This window comes from Myxocyprinus asiaticus, chromosome 19 (assembly GCF_019703515.2).
Source record: "Myxocyprinus asiaticus isolate MX2 ecotype Aquarium Trade chromosome 19, UBuf_Myxa_2, whole genome shotgun sequence".
Lineage (NCBI taxonomy): Eukaryota > Metazoa > Chordata > Actinopteri > Cypriniformes > Catostomidae > Myxocyprinus > Myxocyprinus asiaticus.
Window position 1 is genome coordinate 30711362 of NC_059362.1, and position 17832 is coordinate 30729193.

General features: G+C 38.4%; 1 protein-coding gene and 1 pseudogene across 2 annotated transcripts; both read right to left on the reverse strand.

Annotated features, from left to right (window-relative positions):
• Positions 1-128: 128 nt before the first annotated feature.
• LOC127409959 (acetyl-CoA acetyltransferase, cytosolic-like) lies at positions 129-6057 on the reverse strand (annotated as a pseudogene).
• A 2859-nt stretch (positions 6058-8916) lies between these two features.
• LOC127410000 (pre-mRNA-splicing regulator WTAP-like) lies at positions 8917-17800 on the reverse strand. Of its 2 annotated transcripts, none has more exons than XM_051644970.1 (8): positions 17325-17800; positions 16513-16568; positions 16359-16414; positions 16208-16266; positions 14727-14854; positions 12744-12922; positions 10344-10498; positions 8917-10129 (listed from the first exon to the last, which is right to left on the reverse strand). In XM_051644970.1, the coding sequence occupies exons 2-8, from the start codon at positions 16540-16542 to the stop codon at positions 9468-9470; spliced, it is 1269 nt and encodes a 422-aa protein (XP_051500930.1). In that variant the 5' UTR covers positions 16543-16568; positions 17325-17800; the 3' UTR covers positions 8917-9467. The 2 variants fall into 2 exon arrangements, with proteins under 2 accessions (XP_051500930.1, XP_051500929.1); XM_051644969.1 differs by having other exon boundaries at positions 16513-16550; positions 17325-17798.
• Positions 17801-17832: the final 32 nt, after the last annotated feature.

The following is a 17832-nucleotide window of genomic DNA, read 5'->3' on the forward strand; positions in this document are numbered from 1 at the left end:
CATAGATCTACAGTACCGGTAATATGATATTTGACGCCCCCTACTGTCTGCTTCCATAATTGTTTGGGGCGCTAAGGTTAGTTTGGGTTTTGTCACAACTCTCACAAAATAGGACACAGCGATCTTCTTTAACTTCTTTATTAAGCAGGAATACAGTAAGGGCGTAATATGTAAACAGCCTTTTCCCCTGAGGTTTAAATTATCATTGGGAGGTAGTATTAAAGAACAGGACACGTATTTAAAGGCTGTCTATGGGAAGCACAGGATAGAGGTTAATTTAGCTTTTTGGCACATATGTCATTATCTAAGGCAGTTTTCTACTGCACAGTAGACAGGTTCAATTCTTAATACTAGGTCCAATTTCCATTCTGCTGGAACCAGATTCTCTTCATTCTAATGTTCACTCAGTAATTTGTTTCCTTATTAAAAAAAGTTTTACTTCTAAAGAAATGAACAGTAATTTTGAAACATATGTATAAAACCATGCCCACTCATGTGAGATGAAGAGTTCAGTCATATAAGTAAATTGATAAAAGCTCTTTTATTCTACATGGGGCAGGGGCACCTCATGGGGGCAGCCATATTAGCATCACATGAACAGCTAGAATACTACTCACTTAATCTCAGTAACTGCCATGTTATTAGACACTTTCATTCATGGATTAAATGAATCCTGGTTTACTGTGCATAGTGAATTTCTACAATGGCATTGGTAACTCCTAAACTACTGTTTGAATGATGGAGCATTCACGCCACTAGGTGTCAGTGTAAACCAACGTTAGCCACTTCGACATAATTCAAAAAATGACTGAGTGTACCTTTAACAGACTGAACACAAACAACATTTTATAATCCAATCAGATTCTCATTGACAATACATGTTGACAACTGTAATACATGGACAGGCACAGATTTAATCCCAATAAAAGATCAACAGATTTAGCTCAGCAACCATCAACAATGAACAAGAGGGAAAGGAATGTCTTAAAAGCCTTTCAATAAATCCTCTTCATGTACCATAAATCATTAAAGACTAAAGGGAACACATTAGTGTTCTTCCCAAAAATACATCAGATACACTGTATATGAGATATGATATAACAGGAGATTATTTCAAGATATAAGTGCATTTGTAAATCCTTTGTATTTGGGTTTGTTATACTACTCTTCCCTATATTTACAGTGCACACAAGAACTGACTTGAGTATGTAATTGCTTTAGTGTTATAAGAGCCTGTTAAGATTTTAAACACCTGTCTGAATATTACAATTTACAGATTGATTAAATGTTCAACATTACAGTGCAGTAACATATGACTACATCATCAGTACTCCATCCTTACTCTCTTTCTACACACATTGCAATCCCCATTCCACCACCTATACACAGTGAAGCGACCCCTTTCCGTCCCCCTGTCCTCTGAAGCGCATAGAGCAGGGTCACCAACACTCTGCAGCCAGACATACCAAGAGGATGTCCAAGAGAGACAATGTGTCCACACACATTCACCTATAGGGGCGGAGAGACACATAAATGAAATGTTAAATTACGGTGTAAACACATGGATACTTTCAAGGAGAAATGTCCTCATTGATCATCTATAAAACACAAAAGACTTCACAAACAGGTGGATAAGTAGAGCTTTTTCCTGGACAGTTTAAACCCAGAAATCATGAAGTAGGTCTGTCACTGAGAGCTTTAGAGAAAAAAGGTTCAGTAAAGCTGAACTCCAATTATGTCAGTAAGGGAGTGACTGATCATGATCATTTTATCCTCTATTTACTGTTGTACAGAATCCTTGGATAACTTGAGTTTGTGTCAACATGGTATTGTGCAAAAGCTGTATGAGGTACAGTGGAGAAGATGATAGACCTTCTCATGGTTCAGGCTGAGTTCTTGCACCACTGCAACAGACTGAGCTGCAAAAGCTTCATTTATCTCAAATCGATCCACCTCATCTAGCTTCCATCCTGCTTTCTCAACCTGGTAGACAGCAGGAACAATTAACTTTAAATGACTTTACAGATGCACAAGTAAAAACAGAGAAACAACTGAAACTATATTTGCAAGTTTAAGACAAAGTTGACTGGATAAAAAGGGAAGGGTTGTCAATTAGTCAATACAAATACAATAATATTTTGAATTTATCTATTGTTTATGGATATGTATACATCCCCTTTATCTTTCTTTCTGAATTTGGATTGTGGAGAATGCTGCTTTTAATAAACAGTTTGGATTCATTTGAAACTCTAATTGTTTTTGTATTGATCCTCTGACTGCCCGTAACTATAGTGCCAAGTTTCATAAGCAGCCTCTGAATGCAAGAATTCATTTTTCATTCATATGGTTGAATTAAATCCTGCAGTGACTCAATACCTAACAGACTTAGAGCTTTCCTAATAGCTGGAATTGGCCCTGTGCCCATGACTGAAGGGCAAGGCCTGCCTGAGCCCAGGACGTGATCCGTGCCATTGGTTTTAATCCCCGCCTCTGGGCCTCTGATTGGCTCATGAGAACAGTAGCTGCAGCTCCATCATTTATCCCTGTTAAACCAAAAGCACCACATAGCAAAACTCATCAGTCTTTGTGATAATGTACAGGAGACTTACCTCCAATTAGTAAAGGAAAGAAATAAACTGGACAAACTGCAAGAAAACAGTACAATGGGCCCCCATACCAAATGTGGAATAACGTTTTTGTTATGACTGATGGCTTGTGCTAAATAATGTCATTATTTTGTGCCAAAGATGTCTGTACCCACCAGAAGCATTGCCAGGTGTCACTGTACCAGAACCGTCCTTCACAAAATAGGGTTTCAGCTTGGACATAGCATCAAAATTACTACCATGCCGAGGAAACTCATCAACTTTCACCTCAACTGGACCTGATATGAGTAACAAAGGTTGTATTTCATTCATTCATTTTCTGTTTGCTTAAACACATAAGCAAAATTAAAATTCCCTCATCATGTACTCACCCTCATGCTATCCCAGATATGTATGACTTTCTTTCTACTGCTGAACACAAACAAAGATTTTTAAGAAGAATATTTCAGCTCTGTACATCCATACAATACAAGTGAATGGTGGTCAGAAATTTGAAGGTACAAAAAGCACATGAAGGGAGAATAAAAGTAATCCACTCGACTCCGGTGGTTAAATCCATATCTTCAGAAGCAATATGATAGGTGTGGGTGAGTACAGATCAATATTTAATTCCTATTTTTACTATGAATTCTCCTTCTTGGGAAGTAGGTGGCGATATGCACAAAAAAGAATGTGAATCACCAAAAGCAAAAGAAGAAGAATGTGTAAGTGAAAGTGGAGATTTATAGTAAAAAGGGCTTAAATATTGATCTGTTTCTCACACACACCAATCATATCTCTTCTGAAGATTAACCCTGCGTTCCAAACAGGATAAATCCGCCTCTGAAGGGGGAACGATCGCGGCAACCATGTTGAAGGGTTGTTCCAAACCAAAGGGCTCATAAATCGCTGCTTTAAGGGGCCCTTCAAAACGGGCATTTCCGTAAGGTCCAACAGATGGACACTTCGCTGCCAAGCAGACTGGAACCGAAGCATACGTCACAAATATGGAGGTTTGCCAAGTGTAACTTACTGTAAATTAAACCAGCTGCAACTGCAGTCTGTTTCTATATACAAAAACATGTGACATCCCTTCACCTCCATAGTCTATAAAAGCTTTTAATTATTATAATGAACTTTTAAAAATGATTTTAAACCCCTGACTTTTTGTTTAAATTTAAATTTGCTGGATCAGTTATTCTAAAGGATTTTAAATAAAATAATAATACAAAGTGGCATTTTATTTATTTAATAAATGCACTGTACATTTGTTTATTGGTTTCTTTTTTTATTAAAATAAAACACATTTTTAAACACGAAGCTTACACTTTTCATAAAGATTTAAATAATTTCTTTTCAGTTTCTATTCTGAAAGCAATTAGTGATGCAAAATCATGTGTAAATATTGCTGATTGTGTGCAGGTGATATTCATTAGTATCAGCCTTTGTGTGATGCAGCGGCTACTTTGGCTTGGATAGATTATGTTAAAGTGCGTTCTGAATTACTGATATTTTTAAGCCCTTCACCCTTCAACCTTTTGTAGCTCTCACTCTGAAGGGCAACCCCTTCAGAATGGAACGCACCCATAGAATTAACCACTGGAGTCATATGGATTACTTTTATGCTGCCTGTATATGCTTTTTTTTTTAACCACCATTTACTTGCATTGTATGGACCTTCAGAGCTAAAATATTCTTCTAAAAATCTTCATTTGTGTTCTGCAGAAGAAAGTCATACACATCTGGGATGGCATTAGGGTGAGTAAATGATGAGAGAATTTTCATTTTTGGGTGAACTATCCCTAAGGAAATATAAAATACAAATCAAATCCTCATCCGAACAAGGCATTTAAATGGATACAGCTCAGTCCTGTGCTCGAGCCCCTCTGTTATGGACAGTACGCCAAATCCATTTACCTTAATGCGCTCCAATATGAACCAGTAAACTCATGAAAAATATCTTACAAAGGTTTTTCCTTGTCAATGTCACCTTGTCGGCCTGTTTACTATTTTCTGTAAAGCTGCTTTGAAACAATATGTATTGTGAAAAGTGCTCTACAACTAAAACTGATTTAACAAAAAGCCTCTTACCTTTGGCATATTGTCAATACACTTTTGCCAGTTAACATGACAGAATCAGGAACACAAGAAGAAACACTGCATTTATACAGGTGGAAAACAGACATACATCTGGTCTCTAAACCAATTTTAATGCCATATTGATATTTCATATGAATACTGATATATGTATATGAAATATATATACAAAGATATTGATATTCCCATGCATAAGAGTAACAGAAGGACAATTACTGACAACACAAAATATTTGTAAACATCAAAAAAGGTACTCTTGTAAATATCATTTTAATATTTAGTAAATTACTTTCTTTACTTGAATAGTAAATAGAGTAGCAGATAAATGAAGGATGCATAGAAAAGGTTTGACTGGGTGACTAATCACAACATTTCTCCTGGTCATGGCTGTACAATAAATCAACCAATCAGAGAAGGAGAACACTGGGTAGAACGCTGAGGAACCAATCAGAACAGTTCTACGTCCTAACAGCACCATAGTAACACCACAGGACGCTGTGTGGCTCGGGGCTAGCGTAAGCGAATAAAAACGCAAATAAGACACACATTTAGACTATATAAAACTACAGTACTGAATGCACACTGACTCTATTTTTTTTTAAAGTAATAGTCTTAATACATTTGTTAACTTGTTCATTGAGGTAGTAACACAGGCGATAATACTTCCTAGTCTAATCTGCCAACAGGACAATACTGCAGAATTCAACTGGAAATATGTGATTAGTATTGTGTGGAAAAGATTGCAATAGAATGAGACGTGAGATTTTACCTATAGGAGTCCTTGCAGCAGAAACGATTACAATCGAATTGGTCTTCATTTTTTGCTGTAACGCTGGATTTGCACGCAGGTTCCTTGTTATGTGTCCGGTAGGCTAGCTATATACAAGTGCTGGTTGCTTTTAGGAGCCTCCTACTTCGTACTGCCCCATTCATTTGATAATAAAGAGCAGTACAAAAGCATGATGACAGAGAAATGACAGTGCAACGCTTGTTTTACTTCAGCGCCGCTTAATGGTGTGGATGGCTGAAGAAAACTCGCATCCTAACCTATGCATCCTATTAATAATACAAAAGTATGCATACTAATGCATCACATAGTTTCACGAATTTAAACTGTCCCACTTCTCATTTCATCTAATCAAAAATAAAACATCTGAAACATGGTTTGAACCTTAGTTTACATTGCAAGTACAATAGCGAAGCTATTAGCTTAACTACATTTCTGAATAGAGAGACGGTAGCTTCGCTAGTTTTTAAGTCAATTAGCTTTTCAGTAGCGAAGCTATATTTTTTATATACCCCGGTGTTTACTATAGCCAGTTTCGAATAAAAACTAATGATGTCCGATCACAAATTAATCGCTCTTCTTCTTCTTTGACATTTTATAGCGGTTGGCAAACCAGCTTTTGGTGCATATTCCGCCACCTACTGGGATGGAGTGTGGAGCGTTGACGTAGAGGGAAATCTACATAAATATTATAATAATAATAATAATAATAATAAAGGGAACCAACAAACTACATATACATCTTAAATCACATTAACTCTGTGTCTTTGAGATATTTAAATAAAGTGTTGAACACTCTTACAGTTGTATCTTTGTTTAACAAATTCTGCAGTGAAAGCTGATTAACTCCTAAGTGCTTCTATAAGTTGTAGTCTTTCATTGTCATAACCTTTACACTTCATTAAAACATGCTCGACTGTTTCAGGAAGATCACATCATCCGGATACATGTTTTCCAATCATATGTAGTGACTGGTTAAGTGCAGAATGCCCAATTCTGAGACGTGATATTATACTGTCTTCCCTTCTATTCCCAAAACTTCTCCTCTCGCTCCCAACTATTCTCTGAATATTATAAAGATGTCGTCCTTTATTCTCACTGTCCCATTTTCTTTGCCACATATCTTTACAGCTCCTTTAATTGTCCCTTTTATTTCCAGTTTACTCATTGGAACATTCAACTCTATGTCTGAGTGTTTTAATGCTTGTTTTGCTATTTGATCCACCACTTAATTTCCTTCTAACCCTATATGAGCGGGTACCCATACAAATGAGATAACTGTTCTTGTTTGATGTATTCTGAACAAACTTTGTAAAATATCTGATAAAATGTCTTGCCTAGTTGATGATTTTCCACTCTTTAGACTTAATAATGCTGTAAAAGAGTCCGAACATATGACCACTTCAGGTATTTTGATCTCTTCCAACCACTGAAGAGCCAGTAATATTGCAAACATTTCTGTTGTATAGACTGATATATGATTAGATGTTCTTTTTGCTATTTTGTTCCTAAACCTGGGTAGACACTGCTGATGCTGTATGTCCTGTTTCAGGATCTTTAGATCCATATAGCTGAATTACTGATGCATATTTCTGATTCAAATATTTCTTGTCTGTTTTTATCATTTATACTCACTAGAAGTTGAAAGTCAACAACAGGCATTGGGAATAGCCATGGGGGTGTTGCTGGCAATACTACAGTAGGGCAAACAGCACAGTTACTCATTCCAATTTGATGAGCCTCTTTATTTGCTTTCCATCCAAAGCTATTCAGATTTATATATTCATGTTCCCAGCAATTTTCTAATACTTTTTTAACTGGCTGTACTTCTGAATGCCCTTTCACAGTTGCCTAATATACCAATGTCAGTTTTAACCTACGAAACTCCAACGGCATCTCACCCATTTCAACCTGTAGAGCTAACACGGGTGATGTTTTAAATGCTCCACAGCATATTCTTAATGCTTGATTTTGTATTATATTTACTTTATCAAGCAGAGATGCTGAGGCTGTTCCATAAATCATACTCCCATAATCTACTGTAGACCTTATGAGTGCACAATATATTCTTTTCAGAGACTAAAATTATGACTCTCATCTGAGTCGGTAATTTAAAATGAATTGGTCGCACGTGATAGGAAAGCAGTCTGAATCGGTTCACGATTCAATCTGAATGACTCAGAAAGCTTGCGCGCGCGCTACTGAATCATTTGTGCGCGCTCATGCCATTCAGCTCACTGAGTATATTATAACACGAAAAATAAAGATAACGCTGGTTGCAGTGGATCTACAATCAATGGAAACTAAACCTGCAAATACATCCTAACGTTTGCCAGTGATGAAGAAGGTATTTATAAACTTCAACACGTTTGCAGCTTGTAAACGACTTCTGCAGGTAAATAAATTTTCCGACCAAAAGAGTATCAAAACACGTATCAGCCTACACAAAAACACATAAAAAAGTACCATGGCATTACCATGTTTATTGGACATGTACCATTACCTAGACGCACTATGTTATGACAACGGAAGTACCATGGTATTTTTTAATTACCTTGAATCACCACGTAAATACATTAGTATATGAATATTGTAATCAAATATCAATTTATCATGGTAGTAATGGTACAGAATGGAACATAAATATGGTCATTGTAAATCAAAGTACCATGATATTACCATCTGATACCATCAGAAATCACATTGTTATTGCCCAGATGTGCGCTCTCTCTCTCTCACACACACACACACAAGAAATTTGGCTTCTGATGATATATCCTGTAATTCTGTCTAGCTGCTGTATTTCTGTATTGTATAGATGAATAGTATACTGTATGCACGCAGAGTTTTTATACAGAAATGTGCAAATTAAATGTTTAAATGGGTATGGGTTTATAGAGGTAGTAGTATAAATATGAAAAATAAAATGTAAAAAGAGTGACTTTAAATTTTGAACACATGGGTTTGTATAAGTAGCATGTCTAAATATGAATTTACATGCTCATAAGTATTGCACCATACAGTATACTATATTGCACTAAACTGTAATATACTGTACTAAGGCTTTGATAAACATCATGTGAAAGTCTTTTATATGCTTTGTCTATGACGGTATGCTCCATGCATCTGCGGTTGAAAAAAAATATGAAGTAGCTTAAATGTAGCAAGCTACTTTTGGCATGTAGCTTGTAGTGTAACTTGCTACTTTCTCTTAAGTGTAGCTTTTAGCTTTGCTTCACTCATTTTTCTCTTGAGTAGTTTGTAGCTTAGCTTGCTACATTTTTTTAGTAGCTTGCCCAACACTGCTTGTTTGAATACTAGGTATGTGCATTTGTACTGCTACATTTTCAGGCATTAAAATTGAAATATGAACATGCTGAAATTTTTTTTTTTTAATTGCAATTTCATTTTTTATTATTTCAAAGCAAAAAAATCTAAAATGGTTATGTGACATTAAAATTCTTTATTGATATTTGGTCAGTACATGAAAAGGATTGAAATCAAAATTTAACAAGATACATTTCAAAAACTACATACAAGTCAAACCAAAATGTTTTCTCTTGTCATGTAGTGGAACAACAACAACAAAAAAAAGTTCAACATCAGGAAACTATGGACTCTCTGAACTTTACATTTCCATACTTAATTGAGCATTATATCACACATAGCTAAATTATTTCTGGTTCTAGCGAGTGAGCATCTGAACAGTACAGTACCAGTGGTGTTCATATAACATCAACAGACTCTGAAGAGGAAAAATGGTTTTAAAATCATTCATAAAAAAAAATATATACAAACTTATTTCAAAGTTGCTTGCATTATAAACATAATCAGCTGTCAGAGCATGTTGAAAATCCACTGAAATGAGTTATGATAGAAGGTGGGGTAAAAAAAAAAAAAATCATTTAACTTCCTCAAACAAGAAATAACTGGCCTGAAGTATGTCTTTCTTGTTTGTCATGAGTTAAAAAAAAAACCAACACTGAAATTTAAGAATGTTACAAAACAGACCCTGTGGAGGCATTGGAGGTGTTGGTCACAACTGTTGCTGCAGTTGAGTCCAGACCATTTTGAGTGCCGTGCCGTGTACCCGCAGTCCTGCTGACTTTGGAGACAGCAGCGGCCTCATGGGAGTCAGCATTGGAGTCTGTATCGTTAGAGTGCTGGGTCACTGATGTCTCACTGCCTGTAGGCGAGTCCACGCTCTCGTAGCCTGCACTTAGCTGTGTCACGTACCCTTCTATGCCCCTCTGGCTTCCTGCATCTTCTGAGTGGTTGGAGAGTTTTGACATGCAACCATGGGTGGGGCTGGAGACAGAGGGTGATGGTGGGAAATCTTCATCTGCACTGCTTGCTTCCCTATATAGACTGGACACAGACACACCCCTCTGAGACAAATTACCATTGGAGGGACCATTGGAAACCCTTCCGCAGTCTTTCCCCACAGTGGAGCTGGAGGTGTTTGCAGCATCACTTTGAATGGAAGGTTCAGAGCTGGCTGAAGGTGAAGTTCTGCTTGGGCCAGCTCCACTAGAAGTGCCTTGGGCCTGGGTCTGAGACAACTGCTGCCTGGTCTCCCTCAGCTGCTGCTGAAGAACCAGGATGGTGCTCTGCATGCCCTCCACCTCCTCATCCAATTGAATGATGAAGTCATTCAGCTCTGGACCACACAGAATGCACAGGTAAAAGAGACAAAGAGCGTGTGAGGTTAGTGTTGGTTTAAAACTTGGTTTCAGCTGATGTTTGTACATTCTAATCTTTTCTAATGTTCTTGTCATGAACAACACATCACATAGTGTGTATACTGCATAGTGTGACATTACAAAGAACATGGTACCGAATGAAGTGGCTGATGCAGTAGAGCATTCACTCACCATCTTGGCTGCTCTTTAGCTCTTCGCTGTACTTCTTCTGCAAGGCGAGCTCAGCCTCCAGCTGGGCGATGCGCCCCTGTGACAGCTGCCTCCCCAATTCCTGATTCTCCTGGATCAGCATGCGACATTTCGCCATCAGCTTCTTACCAGTCTGGCTGCAAGGGAAACAAGTCTAACATCACATCGTGAACATGGCCACAGGGTCAACACAAGTAGCCACTGCATTTACAAACTGGTGGTAATATTATACAACCAGAATTAACTTCAACAAACTGTCCAATGGCCATACTGTTCTCCAATTGTAAATTTTGTTGACCAATGACAACCAAAAAAATTGAGTAACAGTTCCAACATTTCTGGGAAGAGATCCATGAACAGTTATCAGACCACATCAAATTAAACCAACAAATGCATAACATCTGACCACATCTAGCATGGAAGCATTCTAAACAGGCCATTGACCAAGATTGCACAACCAAAGTTATTTCAAAAATCTACAATAAAAATTATGGTGAACAAATTCCTGTACCTACCTTTTAAACAATACTTAGCCTATTCTAAAACCATCTGCAATCAGGCAAGTGATAACAGCATCAATCTTGGCTTAATGTTATAGTGACTTATTTGATACAAATGACAGTGGGTAATAAAATGTTTTGTGCTTGAAGTTTCCCCACAGTCGGTAATGCAATTTCCTGTATTATAAGTATGAAACAAAATAACTCCAAAACTGGGAAAGGGGCTTTAATTATTTATACTTCATTTGAGACAAGGGTGTCAGAGCACTTATTTTAAATCTTAAAAACTCCAGTTCAACCTTAAATTGTAATGGTCACCATTGCTTTGGTACCAAATACAATACAGCTAGCAGCACTACTATCCTTTATCTTTAAAACATGGAATCAATTCTGAGCTAGTATTGCAGAAACAGACCAACACTTAACACTGATTAAAGAGCAGTCCGGGAAATACTCAATATTGTTAGAATATAAAATATAAGGGTCAAATTTGTACTCCTTCCTAAAATATACTGACTCTCCATCTTTCATTTCCTGGATTCTGACAGTCTGCTACTAACCCATGATGCAATCTCTGATGTATTAGTTAGTCACTTTTGAGCAGAGGGTTTTAAAAAGACAAGCTGTCGAAAGCTTTTAAAAAACAAAATTGCCCAAACCAAGTAGTGTGACATTAACTGTTTTCATTGATTTGCCAAGCTCTAAAATTGCCCTGGAATCCTCTCAAGAGATTTTAAATATGTAACAGTTAGGCCTAATATTTGCCATTACTATAAAAACTCTATTGAGCAAATACCTGCAAAGGAATTTAATGTGTCTCAGGAAAAAATAACAGAAAATAATTTTAATTCTCACTGGGTGACCGGAAAATAAAAAGTGGATTAGAAAGTTCCCTGAGTTAAAGTACAAATCATCATACAAAGACATTTGAACAGCTTGAATAGTTTCCTCTGACATACATAGCACATTGGCATTCACATTGAAAAGAACATTCATGTTTGCATCTGCAGCAGCGCAACAGCCAATGTAAATTAGTTTACTAACATGACAAAAGTAAATTCACTTTGACCACACTGCTGTAAATGCAAGGTGCAATTCCAGAAAAAAACATGAAAGTATAATATTACGAACAAAAAAAAGAAAAAGGGAAGACACTGTACCGTATGTCGCACCTGTGAGATGAACATATACCAAAGTCTTTGCAGATCCCTCAAAGTCTTACATGATAGCAAAGGCTTCTGCCCCCAGAGTCTTATGATTGTTTAACTCCACCCCATTTCATTGCATCATACTACATTCCCACCTCCCTGCATTACATTCTAGATTCTTAACCAGAGTCTCAAGGTTTCTATGATGAGGTTTAAATGGGGGCATTTTCCTCTGCAAGACATTTAGTAGGGCCATGTCATGTTTTAAATGTTCAATCAGTGATCTTTAAACTACAGTTCAATCAGCTCCAGAGCCAACGATTTGTTCAAGTCTTTCATAGGTCGCCTTTTTTGTTACAGGAAACTTTCTAACATGGGCAGATGGGGGGTGTATCCGCCGTGACCACCTCTTCAGGAACAGTCCCGATTCCTTCAGGCTTCTGTACCATGAGGGGTGTGGGGGGGGGGAGAGAGAGAGCTGAACCAAAAGTATCACCTGACCAAAACTGTTGTGTCTTGTTCTGATTTTACATTACGGTATGTGTAATAACAGGACAATACAAAAGAAAAAATGTCTTTTGTTCTGAGTTTTGGCATTAAAGTCTGAGTCTCGTTGTGAGCAAAACATTTCAGTCTTCCCCCACCATTATCTGCACTCCTGCAGAGGACAAGGTGGGGGGTGAATCAGGAAAGTCTTGACTTTTTGTTTGGAGTGGGGAGTTATTTTAGTTTACCTATCAGGTGTAAATTTCCAGGCACTCAGTTCATTTTGGGCTTGCTCCAGTTTGTCATTAGTCTGTTCCAGTTCACCCTTCATTTTGAGGAAAAATAAGTTGATGGCGGGATCCACCATGGATGATCTCAGCTGAGCCGCACTCGGTTGCTGGACTTGCTTCAGGTACTGGATTTGGGTCTGCAGGGTAAGAGAGAGAATTAGAACCTTGGCTTGCAAAAAATGCCTATAGATGTCAACATGAAAAATAATACCCAGTCTACAAAATGTTATGACTCTTTAACAGCTTTGAGGTTATGGGGCTTTTCCACTGTGGATAGTACCTGGTACCTGATACTTTTTTTAGTACCACCTCGGTCGAGGTTCCAAGCGAACCGAGCCGATACTAAATGTGATGTCAAAACCCTGCAGATCACTGATTGGTCAGAGAGAATAGTCACTACCACTGGATTTGTGACACGGGACATCAACCCGCTAGTTTTTAAGTTAGCAACAGCAATATCATTTGTCCACGCGACTTTCGAATTGTAAAAAGAAATGGCTGTACGCAAAACCACGCCGTGGTCAATAAACGAGGTGCAGACGTTCCTCTCGTTAGTGATGAACGAAACGACGCGAAACGAAAAAGTCCTTCAGGAAGTGTCTCAGCTGTTGGCCGCACACGGCTACCACCAGACCTACCAACAGTGTAGGGAAAAGTTAAAAAAAAACTTAAGTGACTACAGAACCATCAAGGACCACAACAGCCGGAGTGGTTCAAACAGAAGAAAGTGGAAGTGGTTTGACCAAATGGACGCTATGGCAATAGACCAGCGAGCAATGGGAGGGAGAGTGCCCTGGACTCAGCGTTGTTGGAGTCCACGATGGAGCATGGTACGTTTTGTAACGTTAACTCTATATTCTGCTTGAAATCTTCACTTTATTTAGTTGAGCAGCTACTGGAAAGCTTGTTTCTAAAACAACCAGGCCAATTTAACTGTTACACTTGTGTAAAATCACCATGCAACAACTGCTTTATGCAGCACAATGAGCTAGTAGCTAACAGCTAGTGCTTGTGTTATTGTTTATGGTCAGTAATGTTTGTGTCGCGTTTAAGATGATGTCACAGCAGTAGAGGCGGCGCAACTATGACGATCAGCCTATAATCCCACCCACGTTGAGGCGGCACTAAACTGCAGTGGAAAAGCAAGCTCAGAAAAGTAAAGCGAGCAGAGTCGAGTCGAACCGTAACGTGCAGTGGAAAAGTGCCATTAGAGTAATTTTATACAGTACTATTACAGTGTATATTACTTTTGTAAACATACATCGTGTGAAATCTTAAAATGGTAGCGTAAAAGCAAACCGAGCACGGTGCCTAAATGCTGAAAAACTTGAGCAAAAATAAACCAAATATTTTGAAAGCCCAGGTTTACACCAGATGGCACAAAAAATGTTCAGCTCAAATGTGGTGAAGCTCTCCGTAAAATCAGCTGTACTTGCAACAACTGTAAAAGTGGCAAAACGAAGGGTGGCCTGACGGTAAGAACTGCATTTAAAGGTGCAACACTGTGGTCAGCCACTATCCAGCCATCTCTGCCTAAATGCATTTGGCTAGTTTTGTTGGCCTAGAGTCAATATAAAATTGTTCTTTGTTCCCTTGTTGAAACGCTGAAGTGAAAGTCAAGGATTCATGGAAATTCTATTGTTCTCACCTCCTTATTTCTATTCTACCAGAGTACAATTTTCAAAACATTTGATAATGAGATTCAAATGGCCAACATTTGAAAACACACTTGACAAGACAACATTGGCTTAAGATGTGAAACTAAATAAATCCGTTCAAGTGGACAAATGCATTTAAATACTACATCCACCTGCACACTATAAGCATGTTATACTATGCATTTGAGACATACTCCACATCATTCAAGCCACTGTACATGGTCCATTTCCTTCAATGACACCTGACCATAATGCAGTACTAAAGAGGTAGTTACACACTTACCGTACACTCTTGCATTTCCTGCTCCTTAGTTGCAAGCCTCATCACTAGAATGTTCTCTCTGCGTGCGGACTCTTGCTGCTGTTGCTTCAACTTCTCCTCTGACTCCTTAAGGCCCGTCACATCATTAGCTGCAAACATTGCAACATCGATGCATTACTTGTCGACATCCAGTTTTCTTAACATTAGACTTTCTTTGCATTCACATTAAAGTAATACAAAAAAAAATCAAATTCTCTCAATTTACTCACCCTCATGCCATCCCAAATATGTATGACTTTCTTCTGCAGAACACAAAGATTTTTTTTAAGAATATTTTAACTGTAGGTCCATACAATGCAAGTTAATGGTGAGCAAAACTTTGAAGCTCCCAAAAGCACAAAGGCAGCATAAAATAATCCATAAGATTCCAGTGGTTTAATCAATACATTTATTTATTTATTTTGGGGGGGGGGGGTTTTCCCCCTTTTCTCCCAATTTGGAATGCCCAATTCCCAATGTGCTCTAAGTCATCGTGGTCGCATAGTGATTCGCCTCAATCTGGGTGGCGGAGGACAAATCCCAGTTGCCTCCGCGTCTGAGACAGTCAACCCGCGCATCTTATCACGTGGCTTGTTGAGCCCGTTGCCACGGAGACATAGCGCGTGTGGAGGCTTCACACCATCCACCGCGGCAACCACGCTCAATTCACCATGCGCCCCACCGAGAACAAACCACATTATAGCGACCACGAGAAGGTTACCCCATGTGACTCTACCCTCCCTAGCAACCGGGCCAATTTGGTTGCTTAGGAGACCTGGCTGGAGTCACTCAGCATGCCCTGGGATTCGAACTAGTGAACTCCAGGGGTGGTAGCCAGCGTATTTTACCACTGAGCTACCCAGGCCCCCTAATCAATAAATTTTTAAGCAATGTCATGGATTTTGAGTGAGAACTGACCAAAATGTAACCCCTTTTACACTGTTCATCTTGCCATTGCGGTCTCTAGGTACGATCTTGATTTCAATCTTGATTACACTTCCAAGTGCTTGACGCATGTGCAGAGTGCTAGGAAGTGTAATCGAGCTTGAAATCATGATCGCCAAAGAGATGGCTGATGTCAAGATTTATTGTGAAAAAGGAGTTATATTTTGGTCTTCCCCAAAACCAATTAGATTGCTTCAGAAGACACAGATTAAACCACTGGAGTCATATGAATTACTTTTATGCTGCATTTATGTGCTTTTGGGAACTTCAAAGTTTTGGTCACCATTCACTTACATTGTATGGACCTACAGAGCTGAGATATTCTTCTAAAAATCTTCATTTGTGTTCTGCAGAAGAAAGAAAGTCATACACATCTGGAATGGCATGGGTGTGAGTAAATGATGAAAGATTTTTTTTTTTTTTTTTGGGTGAAGTATTCCTTTAACTACACATTCCTAACAAATTTACACCACTCAAGCCAATACATTATTCAGAACATTTGGGATGTGAAAACTTACAGTTTAAATCAGTATATTTCACCTCAAGCATCTGGACATAAGCTTCATGCTGCTTCCACCTAAACCCAGAACAAAAACATCAGCATTCAGCCAGTCAAAGATTCAACTGACACAATCTTGTAGATTATTGCACAACAAAATCCTTGCATACCTGGTACACAGCTCCTCTCGAGTCAGGGTCTTCATGTCAGATTCACTCAGGCGAACCTGCAAAGACATAAAATAGATATAAAGTCTTAAAAGGCTACAAAATGTGGGGGGAGAGATTCTCTTATAATCAGATTAGACTGCGACAATGAACTCACCTTCTTCGGGAGAGGTTCTTCATTGGTCATTCTGTTCTCTGAGAGAGAGGGAGATACTGAGAAATCAAGCATCAAATAAATAAAAAAAATGCACAGGCAGTACATGCAGTAACGACAGACAGATGCATAGATCTCACACTCCTACATATGGGCTATTGCAAAAATAGGCCACAAAGCGAAAGATTAGGTAATTTTTTTCATAAATTCCTCTATTCATGTCAGTGGAATTTCGAATGTGTAAATTTAAAGATCTTCGTAATTATGCATTTAAAAGGTATATTTGTTGTTTTTTTAAATTGTGCAACCCAATTTGTGAAAATTAGTTGCTCGCCTGAAAATATGAAACTAACCCATTAACCGGGAAATACACTAGCTTACTACATTCATGCACTCCGTACATCAAGTTCTTCATGTTAACAAACACATTTAACCGTGATATCAATGCACTAGCGGAGTATCATGTCGGCCTCCAAGAACATAAAAATGTATCTAAACACTATGCCAAAATATCAATGCACGAATGCGTGTAATCCTTGCCGTTTACAGAATACGCGTTGACATGCTAAACGCTCAGCGTTGCAAACAAACGTGCGGAATCTCATATAAACGCACGGTGTCGGGAAAATACGAAGCCTATGCCTAATGCAGATTCCACTTAAAATAAAACCAATAAATGATAACGGAAGGACTCGGTGGAATAAAAATTTAACCGGCACCTTATTGAAGCAGTACGCCACAAAATGGCGGAGAAGGAAGAGACTCTCCTTCTCCGAGAAGCAGCACTTAATATGAAATAGCCTTCAAACACTTACCAGGCCCGATTCACCTCGACCAGAATATGGCAAATTTCTTCAAAAACGATAATAATTATTTAGAGTTTATGTTGAAATTTAATTCTCTCGGGAGAGGGGGTAAATGCTGCGTTTATTATTTAAACGAAGAGGAGTCCGTCCGCCATGTCCAGCGCGTGTGATACACCGCCGCACAGCAGTGTGTTCGCGCGAGCGCTGAGGGGGAGGAGCGCGAGCAACCAACAGGAACCCTTATACGTTATTCAAAATTTCACAAGTACAATTTAACGAGTACATAAATAGTTGAAGTCACATTTTAAAGATGTGGGTGGTAGTTGGGGCACCTTCTTTCGATTTTCGTCATATGAAAACTTGCTTTTGTAATTCTTAACCAATGCTCTTGCTATTACTTCCGTATCAATCCAAATTGTTCAATTAATTGTGCTGTGATGTTGGATATAACAACACGTACAATCGCCATAAACGCTGCATTATAAGTTCTGAAACGAAACTATTTCTTTCAATGACT